A 10,655-nucleotide genomic window follows, 5' to 3' on the forward strand; every position below is an offset into this window, starting at 1 on the left:
TCTATGTCTAATTTTAATGAACTATATATATATATATATATATTAATGGTAAATCTAAGATGTTTTACTCCATTTTTAATGAACTAATCCATCAATAGAGCAAAAAAACATTTAGATTCAAAATCTAAGCACCTATCTGTCTGTAAATTGCAATTAGAGTCGAGTCACAAGAAATGATATGAAAATCTAGTAGTCTTTGATTTATTGTCCATTGACTTCATTTCTTGATTGGCATGGATGTGGCTCATTTTTTGATGCACGTGACAATAAAACTGTACTTGCAACCAACTGTCATTTTTCTGTTGGAACCCGACTCGGAAGCTGTAGAGCCCGACCCGACCTTCCATCTTTACGAATGAACCAGGAATAATAGGGATAAAATGTAGCCAGAATCAAGATTCTGCCTTGCGGGTGCTTAGCACTCATCTTAAAAGCAAGAAAAAGAGGACAGATTTTCACCAATGGGTTTTCTGAGGGGAAGTTGTTGCCTTTTGCATTCTCCGATCCACCGTTCTATCTTGTTGATCCCCTCTTCATCATCATCATCATCTTCTTCTTCTTCCTTCTCTCACTCAAGTTGCTTGTTTTCACCTTTGAAAATGGGGCAAAACAGAAGGAAGAGAACAAGAATTTCTGCTTGCATGAGCCAAGAAACTGGAAATGAAAGGAGCTCAGGTGCAAGAAGGTTCGTTCTTTTTGTGGGTTTTTCAGTTATTCCCGTTCTCAAATTGACTGCCAAGGCTTTTGAAAGCTGGCCCCAAGGTAAGTGCTTTTAAGAGTTAAAACTTTTCCTCAGCATCATTTACCTTGTTTTTGTTATTAGCACTAGTTTGTTGTGTTTTAATAATCTTGAATTTTGAAGTGATGAAGTCTTCCTTGTTCTAAAAATGTTTTATGAGAAGTTAATTTGCGTGATGAATTTGGTTTCTCGCATTTACTACTGAGCGTCGAAGTCTATCTGAAGACTGTTATTCATTTGACTTAGTTAACAATATCTGCCTTTTCTTGATTGTGATTCTGTAGTTCCTACCTTATTGAGTCCTTTGTTGAGGTACTATTGGAATTTATATCAACTCTGATATATGTTTATTGAAGAGCCAAAACCCAAAAAAAACCCAAAAAAAAAAAAAACTTATAGTTACCTTGTTTGCTGAGATGATTGAAGAATTTTGGAAGGATAAATTTGGACAAAAATATCAGACTAGTAATACATTGCTGAAATCACATCTTCATTGAAATTGAGCTCCAACCTTATTTTTATCCGGAGTCTATGTTATGAAACCAAGAATGTACTTTTCTCAAGAAGAAGTGGAAGAAACCAACATTACTCGCTAAATGTAGAGCAGCTCCAGAGGCTTATAATTTCTTTGGAGGTGCGCTACAGTTCCTAAAACGAGTCTCAAGGGGGTGATAAAATGGTCAAGGGGATATTTGGTTGGCATGATTTGATGGTCAAGGGGCTGAGAATGACTTGCTAGCTTGGTTATGATAGAGAATATGGGGTAGTTTTCTTCTTTTTTCTCTTCTTGGGATTCTTGCTTTCTGTGTTTTCTTTTGTTATAACAAAAGAAAAAGCTCTGAGGTTAAGAAGCCATCACTAACTTCTTCCTAAATAGAAGGAGCTTCTTAAATGATTGTCTTGTCTTGCAGGTGGTATTTCTGCTTTTCAAAATGCTCAAACTTCACCTTACAGAGTTTTTTTCCCCCTTTAATTGCGAAATCAGCATTTTGAACCATGTTGGGCTTTTACTATAACTTTTGGAGCTTTGGAAGGAATGTAAAAAACTTTGAGAGACCTCGTCAGAAATCAGCAGAATGGTAAAGTGTTTAAAAGAAAATTGACAAAGTAACCTTCTTGGAGCAGGGTTAGAGTTGCTAGTTTTACCCATGGTGCCTCATCCCTTAGACGGTCAAGCCTAAAACTTAGTTCAGCTTGTACAGCACATGCTATAAAATGTAAATAATGTATTCCATTGGCTTGTATGAGCATTCTGTGTAATTCTGATTTTGACCATGCAAATGATGGAACAATGTCATATTCTTTAGGCAAAAGACTCCACTCCAGCATATATAGGTTACTGATTCAGCTTGATCTTAGCAAGCTATTGATCACAATGGGCTAATTCTGAATGCTGAAAAAATAGGGCAAATGCTGAGAATAGGCTGAAGTTTTATTATAAAAGTGAACCAGAACTAGAAAACTCAACTGATAAAGAGCAAAATGTGAAATTCAAACCCTATGTGTCTTCTGCCACATAAGTTCTAAAATATGGTTACCTCAGTTATCTTTCGATATTACATTAGCTTTTGTGGATGATTTTCCTTGTCTTTAGGCACTGAATATCACAATAGGGCCACTTCTAGTAAATGAACTTTTTGCTTCACTATTAACAGACCACTAAAGTTATGGAGTTATGGAGTTTAAATTTTGTCCAGAGAATTACTTAAATGTTACCATATAACAGTATATGACACTTCCGTCAACTTGTTCTTTTCAGCAAGTAATAATAGCTTGAATGGTCTTGGCCTACTCTTGAAAGAAAGCAAATTTGCATTTGTTCTCAGCAGGACACATCATAGGCTTTTATAAATGACATATTTTTAAATGTAGGCCCACTGTTAGCCCTCATTCAAACTGTGACTTTACAGCCTCAATTGCTGTCTAGAGATCTTTAATCCTTTCCTAAAATCACCATATTTCCTATTTTTTGTTTTCCTTTTTCAGATGGTTCTGACCTAAAATCTGTGGAACAGGACCGCAGAGCTGAGGTATGATAATTCAGACATCTGGCTGAAGAAGGTTTTTAAATCAGTAAATCTCTTTAATTTTTATGCTTCGACATTTTTAAAGCAATTGGATGTTTTGAGGTGAATATTATCTTTTGTCAGCAAAAACATCAAGGAGATGCATCACACAACCCCTTTGTTTCACTTCTCAGTGGACTTGGAATTTTGGGTTCTGGTGTGCTTGGTGCTCTATATATGCTGTCCCTAAAGGAGAAGGCAACTTCTGAGGCTGCCATTGAATCTGTAAGTATTGAAAATGAGCTTAAACATACTAAACTCTGAATGTCAGGGCTTACAACCTTCCTGCACGAGGCATATGAACTTTGACATTTAGGGTTATCTATAATAGCTAAAAAGTGTTCACTTTCTCTGCATGGAGCAGCTTCACTAGATGCCCTGGAATATATACGCGTTGTAATTGTCTAGATACTGATTTTTACTTGATGTACTAGAACTTCACATTCTTTTCCTCTCTTCCTGTTAAACATCTTTAATTCTAAAATGAGTGTTCATGTGGTCAAAGCATGTTTTTCTAGTTCACCACTTAACAGGCACCTCAGCTGGCAACCTCAAAATGATTACTAAAGCCCTTATTTTCGATCTAGCCTAGGATGCTTAAACAGTGGCTATATTTACCTGTTATCTTGGTTTTACCTGATTACTGTGACTTGAAATACAAAGTTTTGGAGATTTTATTTAGTTGGTTTCTAAAAAAGAGTTTCTTGGGCCCTCGTCATTGAACTCAAATGCTTCTATTTGCAGATGAGAACAAAACTGAAGGAGAAAGAAGCTGCCATTGTTTCAATGGAGAAGAAATTTCGGTCAGATTTGATGAATGAGAAGGAAAGTCGAAATCAGCAAGTTACAAAATTCCATGAAGAGCAGCGATCTTTGGTTAGCAAGTTGAAATCAGCAAATGATACTGTAGTAGGCCTAGGACAGGAGCTGCAAAAAGAAAGAAAAGTGATTGGAGAGCTCAAAGCAACAATTGATGGTCTTCAAACTGACCTTGTGAAGGCTCGGGAAGATAAAAAAGAAATACAAGAAAAGTTAACGGAGAAGCTGGAATCTCTTGGAGTCCTGCAAGAAAAGACAAACTTTCTTAGTGGAGAGATCAAGGATAAAGATGATACTATTCAAAGTCTTAGCTCTGCACTTGCTAAGAAAGAATTGGAGTTGGAAAAACTCAACTCTATCTATCAACAATTGCAGGATCAGTTTGCAGGCTTGAACTCAGAGAATGAAGAACTGAAGGATAAGCTACTGAAAAATGAAAATGAGCTGGAACTGAAAACTGCTGCAGTGGATGATCTGAATGTGCAAGTAGGTATGTTGATTGCTGAGAAAGAGGAATCTAAGAGAAAGTTTGATGCAATAAAAGGGGAGTACAATGACTTGAAGTCTTCATCAATGAAGAAGGCAGCTGAAGATGCCAAACTCTTGGAAAAGCAAGACCTTAAACTTCAGCAATTGGAGGAGCAGCTTGAGTCTACCTCAAGTGAAGTAAGCAGAAGCAAACTTCAAATTGCTGGTTTATCAAAAGAAAGAGATGATTTGAGGAATACGTTGGACGTAGAACTGAATAAGTTGGAGAGTTTGGAGCAAGAGCTCCAAATCACACTTGTAAATTTAGAAAAATCAAGGAACGAAGCTTCTGGATTGGCAAGTCAACTTCAGCTAGCAAGAGAATTGTGCTTGGAGCTTGAAGTTGAAGTTTCTAAGGTTAGGGCAGACTTTGCTGAAACTAAGGAGACCTTACAGAAGAAAGCTGAAGAAGCAAGGAGAGATGCCGAGGTTTTAGCTGGTGAGCTAACATCTGTGAAGGAGCTCCTGAAGGAAAAAACTGAAGAGATTCTAAATGTGTCTAATGAACTCGCTGCTGTTGTACAAACACGTGATGAGCTTCAAAAGGAACTAGTTGACGTCTACAAGAAAGCAGAAAGTGCAGCTAACGATCTAAATGAAGAAAAAGCAATTGTTGCTTCTTTGAACAAAGAGTTGAAAGCTTTAGACACTAGAGTCTCTAAAGAGAGTGAAGCCCGGAAATCACTCGAGAGGAATCTGGAAGAAGCTACAAGATCACTGAATGAGATTAATCAGAATGCGCTAATACTTTCAAGGGAGCTAGAGCTTGCTAACAGTCAGATTTCCAGCCTCGAAGATGAGAAAGATGCACTCTATAAATACCTTGGCGAGCAAAAACAAGTTTCTCAAGAAGCACGAGAAAACATGGATGATGCACATAGCCTTATAAGGCAACTAGGGCAGGAAAGGGAGAGTTCGGAAAAGAGAGCAAAGAAACTAGAAGAGGAATTGGCTGCTGCAAAGGGTGAAATACTGCGGCTAAGGAGTCGCATAAATTCCTCGAAAACTAATGTGAATGACCAGCATCAGCAAACTGTTGAAGTGGGAGCTAAAGCTGCCGCTCCTGTGAAGAGAGTTGCCAGGAGGAGAAAGGCTGTTCGACAGAAAGATGAGTCGACAGAAAGATGAGTCATAGCCTTTTGTTTCCTGTTCTATTCATTTTCCTGTCCTTGACACGAGCTGCACCTAATTGAAATTATAGAATGTAATCATTTGGTATGTAAATTTTGGAACATTCATTCGGATGTTCTCTTGTAGGGAAAGCTTATATTGAGTTGTATTATCAAGGCTGTGCCCTACTTTCTTGATACGTCTTCTTCTTGCTGTGAAACGTGTTGGAAATGGAAAGGTCAAGTTAGTGTATGTTCCTCGTGATTAGTAAATAGTTAAGTATGAATTTAGCTAACTTTTGAGTTGCCTTGCTGCATATTATAGAATTATGTGGAAAAACATATAATATATACTGAGAGATAACACGCGGTTATATTGACTACTGAAATCGGCCGGAGTGCCGGTGAAAGGCAAACATGATTTTGGATTTGGAGTATCAAAACACTAAAGGAGTCTGATTTTCTAGCGACCACAGTGGGAGTCGAACCCACGACCTTTTGATCCGAAGTCAAACGCGCTAATCCACTGCGCTATGCGGTCAGATGAGCGAGTGGCACAAATCAACCATAAGATAGGTACTTATGGACATGAAATCCATGACAATTGGCACCTGTGAACATGAAATCGACATGAATATATTTACCTGTTTCGTTTGAGAATGTAATGGAAAAGGCCAAAAAAAAAAAGTGTTTTTTTGAATAGATTTTCTTATTTTAAAATTTTCAAAAATGAATTAATTATTTAATCGTAAACTAAAAATTAGATCAAGATAAAAATATGATTCAAAATAAAAAAAAATTATACATCATCCAACAAAAAAACAACTTATGTAATTTTGAACCCCAACAATAGTAGAAATATTTGTTAACGCTTTTGTTTTAAACCTTTAACACAATGTGCTTGTGATGGAACAACAAAATTTTAAGACAAGAAGTCCAATAGCCACTTCATTGAATTTACAAATCACATTTTGTTCATTTTTTATATTTATTTTTTTTATCCCTTGAGGGAAAGTGATTTCTTTTTGGATTAATTTTATCTACGCTATCAATGTATGCATTATCGTCATTAGATACATGTATAAATGTTGAATTTTACAGTGTATATAAAATTTACTCTTTCTTTTTTCCATTTTCCCAATTTTCCATTTTTCTTTAGAAAAGACAAATGGCAATTTAGTAATTAAGCATCAGGATATCCAATCGGCCCTCTCGGCAGCAGTCATCGGACTCATCACTCCAAACACTAATCTTTCTTCTCCCCTCGCTCTCTTTCCATTTTTTCTTTCTTTCTTCTAAGTTTTTGCTGTTAAAATCAATGGAATCTCAGTCATATCGGTAAATCAGATGGCTCAAAGCCTTTCAATTTTCATTGATTTACTCTAAAATTATTTTTTCGACCCCCCAAGATTAGGGTCGTTTTTCACATTTGACACCGAATAAAGCGAGCTATTTCGGAAAGCTTTTATTGATTTTGTTGGGTGAAAAAGGAATTCTTGTGACTCGTCATCGTCTCAGAGTCATGTTCTATGGTGCGGTGGTGTGGGATCCATGGCTGATCGTTGCCCAAATTGTGTGCCTCCAATGCTTATACTACCTAACTCTAGGGCTTTTTCTGGCAATTCTGGTCGGAACTAGAGTTTCGCGGATGAGTTTGGTATATTTCTTTGATTACGCCACTGTCACCGCTTCCACGGTCACCGGTTGGTGCGTCATTGCTTCATTTATTCTTAGCTCGCTTGCTGGGTAAGCTTTTGTTTTTGTAAAACTCAATTTACGTAAATATTATTGTGCTTGAGTTGTTTTTGAATTGCAAGTCAGTTTAGTTTTCTCGTTTGAGTCTGAATATTCTGAAATTTCTTAGGAGTGTGAGAGTTGTTTGTTTAATTTTTTAAGGGATCCGATTTCCAAATTATGTTTAATTTCAGCTCTCAGTTTTGACTAATTTGTTCTCCTATCGAGATTTACTGGTAATGCGTGTTTTTTTTTTTAAGAAATAACTGGTTATGCGTGTTACTTGTTAAAAAAAAAAAAACGATTCTGTGACATAATCTGGCTTTTTTTTTGTCGGCTTTCCTTGAGTGACTTATTTTTCACATGCTTAATTCAGTCAAATTCGTAATGAGGTAGTCTTACTTTGCCATGGTTTTGGTAAACCTCAAATGATTACTCATTTACTTAGCTGGCCTTTGCAAAGAATAGCTTTTCAGAGGTCTAATTGCAAGACAAGCAAGAATTTTGTGAAAAAAGACAAGAAAGTCTTTTTTAATATCTAATTTACCTGTTTATGGAATTTGGATCTATAATTCCATGCACTACTGGGGGTTTGGACGGAACTAATAAACAAACCTTGTGCCCACTTCATTCTGGGCAGTGTAGCTTAATCATAATCATTGGAACGTCTCTGGATATTCTTAATGCTTCCTTTACTGAGAAAAGTGATACCTTGGTTAACAAAACGAGATATGAGACTTGAGAGCTGAGAATATTCTAGAGAGATTAGTTAGTTTGCACAGTGATCTTTCCAATTTTTTAGTGACAGGCGATTTTCATTTGCGCCCAAAGAGGTGGTGATGTTGGAGGCTCAAAGGGGCATTGACTTTGCATGTTGGAATTTTAAGTAAAATTTTATTTATATTATGGCCTTTTTGAAATGTTTATTTTCTGTTTTATACTGCATGTATTATTGCTTGACATCTGAAAGAAGAAGAAACAGAATATTTGTGTTTGTCTGAGAATTTTATTACTAGAGCTTTCATGAACTGTAAACAATTTAACTAGTGTAGTCTTCATTGTTGTTTGGAACAGAGCTGGATTCTTAGTTTATCTGGTTGAGAGGGCAAAGAAGTGCCTGGATTTCTCAGCCACCCTTTACATTATCCATATTTTTATATGTATCATATATGGAGGTTGGCCTTCCTCGATAACTTGGTGGGTTGTTAATGTCACTGGACTTGCAGTGATGGCATTGTTGGGTGAATATTTGTGCATAAGACGTGAATTGCGTGAAATTCCCATTACAAGATACCGTTCAAGTAAGTCTTCTTGCTCCGGCTTGTTTACTTCTCCAAGAAAGTGCTTCAAAAGAAAGTTAGATGTTATAATCTCCTTAACATATCTTGTTGGTGCCGATTCCATCTAACTGTTTTATTCGTTTGATTACTTCTTGTTCTTTTCTGTCTTAACATCATTGATCTCCTTTACTGGTTTGGTGCTTTTTTTTTTTTGGTCTTATGCATTAGTCTGCCGGTTGAGCTGAATCGCTCATACTCTTGCCTATGTGATTTTTCAAAAACAAAAAATCTAGCTTTTTTTTTTCTGGGTGTGAAAACGTCATCAATTGACCTTTATTTCTTCAATTCATCCAAGAAGGCATCTGCTATCCTATTTTTCATGGTAGTCAATAGCATTTCCATATCTGACAGTCAACGGGAAATTCAAATTGAACTGCTTATATGCTTTGATTTGCCATTTGCACTGGCACATGGTCAGAGGTAGCTTGTAAGAATTTTGGGAGATTTACTAAGACATTTATCATTTATATAGTTTGGAGCTTTTCTGGTTGAGTTAGCATACTTCTCCCCCAAAATAGCACAATGTTCTTGGCATTGCACACTGTAGTTTCTAGTAATTTTGATGTAAATGCTCCTAGCAAGATACTTCCCAAGTTACTATGATCTTTGCATCATTGTTCATGTTCTGGATTTGTCAACAGGTATCTTGGGAGGAAAACATCTAGTCACTGTATTATGAGTGACCAACTAGTATTTATAGGAGTACAAACCTAACCGACTATTTACAAGAATACCCTTACTAATATATTATCTACAAGAATACTAATATTCTCCTAACACTCCCCCTCAAGTTGGAGCATATATATCATAAGCACCCAACTTGTTACAAAGGTATTTCACCCTAGAGCCCCCTAAACTCTTGGTAAACAAATCAGCCAATTGATCTGCAGACGGTACATGAGATGTCTTGATGACTCCATCAAGTAATTTCTCTCGAATGAAATGACAATCAACTTCAATATGTTTTGTCCTTTCATGAAACACTGGATCAACTTCAATGGCCAGTTTTTGTTATTGTTTTATTAAGAAAAAAGTGTTTATCTCAATAATTTATGAACTGGAATAGGCATGAGTATCCTTTCTTTAATTCTAATATAAGAAGACGTCAGAGAAGACAATGGTAAGACAATGAGAAATTAAGCTAGTGGAGCTTTGGTTCTCCTTTCTTCACCTTGTAGTAGGGTTCCACAAAAAACCATAGTTGCTTACTAGGGAAGAGAACGACCTAGTAACAGAAGAGGGTGTGCTTCAGATAATATTACTACTGCAGATTCTACTTAATAGCTTTCAGTACTGGTGTGTGAACTTTGTATAGGTAAATTGCTTTATTAAATGATACATGCTTATCCTCTGCATTTCACCATGTTTTATCTATAAGCATGGGGAATGCTGCTCAACATTTTCTGATTTATCTTAGGATCTCATCATTCTGAGTAGAAATGTCCACCTTTGTTGGAATAGATACTATTTCTTAAACCCCAATATGCTGTGCTTCCCTGCGGTTTTTGCATGTTCATATTCATGCAAACTAAAAGTTTGAGCATTAGATTAAAATAAGTATTTCCTTATTTGTGTTATGTAGCTAGTGCTAATCATAAGATGGTAGCCCTTTATCTTGCTACTTTTCATCTGAGCCTTTTCATTAATCCATGCAGATGTCTGATTGACAAGAAAATTAACAGGAGAATTTTTTCCAAGCCAATAGTGTTGATGGTAGCTCATTCACTTTGCACGTGTTCTTGGATACAGCACTGATTGAGAAGACATGTGATATGCTGGTTGGGATATATATTAAAGTCTCATGAAATTTTATTCTGCAGACTGAAGTCTAGAACCATGAAAGAGTGTTCAAATGTTCGGCAAGCAAGAACCGTCACAGAACTTTGTATGTACAATTTAGGTTTACTTTACAAGAGATGATTGTACTTTAGGGGCAAAATTGCTTGCATAAGCTATTATTAGTACCCAGATTGTCTCTCATTTTTTGCATTTTATATTTTGATGTTATCTGAATGATTGCAAGCCAATTTTGGTGGGTTATTCTCAAGTCTTGTATTCCTGGTCAGTTGCTGTAGTTGCTCGATGTCTTCGTGTTATTATATGATCTGCAAACTGCATCATGCTTTGCCAGTAGTTCCTTTTAACTATGAAATTACATGTGAGATAGTTCGGACTTATATCTTAAGCATGGAGTCATCTGAATTTTTAGCTTGTTACCCTTTTGGGATTTTTGTTGGACTTGATGCGCTGCAATACTAGGGAGAATTATTTTGTTTATTGATGTATTGTTGCCATATATGCCCAACGCTCAAGTTAGGTG

At 36.4% G+C, this 10,655-nt stretch overlaps 2 protein-coding genes and 1 non-coding gene across 4 annotated transcripts; 2 read left to right on the forward strand and 1 right to left on the reverse strand.

The window, feature by feature from the left end:
- Positions 1–332: 332 nt before the first annotated feature.
- LOC113742880 (MAR-binding filament-like protein 1-1) lies at positions 333–5,514 on the forward strand. 2 transcript variants are annotated; one of them, XM_027270893.2, is made up of 4 exons: positions 333–762; positions 2,726–2,769; positions 2,890–3,030; positions 3,550–5,514. In XM_027270893.2, the coding sequence occupies exons 1-4, from the start codon at positions 462–464 to the stop codon at positions 5,278–5,280; spliced, it is 2,217 nt and encodes a 738-aa protein (XP_027126694.2). In that variant the 5' UTR covers positions 333–461; the 3' UTR covers positions 5,281–5,514. The 2 variants fall into 2 exon arrangements, with proteins under 2 accessions (XP_027126694.2, XP_071903238.1); XM_072047137.1 differs by lacking the exon at positions 333–762 and having other exon boundaries at positions 2,940–3,030.
- Positions 5,515–5,728: 214 nt separating this feature from the next.
- Positions 5,729–5,802, reverse strand: TRNAR-UCG (transfer RNA arginine (anticodon UCG)). Its single transcript has one exon. It is a non-coding gene; the product is annotated as a tRNA-Arg (tRNA).
- A 666-nt stretch (positions 5,803–6,468) lies between these two features.
- Positions 6,469–10,400, forward strand: LOC113742334 (uncharacterized). The gene is made up of 3 exons (XM_027270161.2): positions 6,469–7,007; positions 8,070–8,296; positions 9,991–10,400. Exons 1-3 carry the CDS (start codon positions 6,784–6,786, stop codon positions 9,996–9,998), a joined length of 459 nt encoding a protein of 152 aa, XP_027125962.1. The 5' UTR covers positions 6,469–6,783; the 3' UTR covers positions 9,999–10,400.
- Positions 10,401–10,655: the final 255 nt, after the last annotated feature.

The sequence above is a fragment of the Coffea arabica genome, chromosome 4e (genome assembly GCF_036785885.1).
Source record: "Coffea arabica cultivar ET-39 chromosome 4e, Coffea Arabica ET-39 HiFi, whole genome shotgun sequence".
Lineage (NCBI taxonomy): Eukaryota > Viridiplantae > Streptophyta > Magnoliopsida > Gentianales > Rubiaceae > Coffea > Coffea arabica.

Excerpts from the sequence above, each read along its gene's own strand:
- LOC113742880 (XM_027270893.2), top strand. The coding sequence starts at position 462 with ATGGGTTTTCTGAGGGGAAGTTGTTGCCTTTTGCATTCTCCGATCCAC. Across the intron at positions 2,770-2,889 it reads AACAGGACCGCAGAGCTGAG|CAAAAACATCAAGGAGATGC; the intron begins GTATGATAATTC and ends ATCTTTTGTCAG. Across the intron at positions 3,031-3,549 it reads CTGAGGCTGCCATTGAATCT|ATGAGAACAAAACTGAAGGA; the intron begins GTAAGTATTGAA and ends TTCTATTTGCAG.
- LOC113742334 (XM_027270161.2), top strand. The coding sequence starts at position 6,784 with ATGTTCTATGGTGCGGTGGTGTGGGATCCATGGCTGATCGTTGCCCAA. Across the intron at positions 7,008-8,069 it reads ATTCTTAGCTCGCTTGCTGG|AGCTGGATTCTTAGTTTATC; the intron begins GTAAGCTTTTGT and ends TGTTTGGAACAG.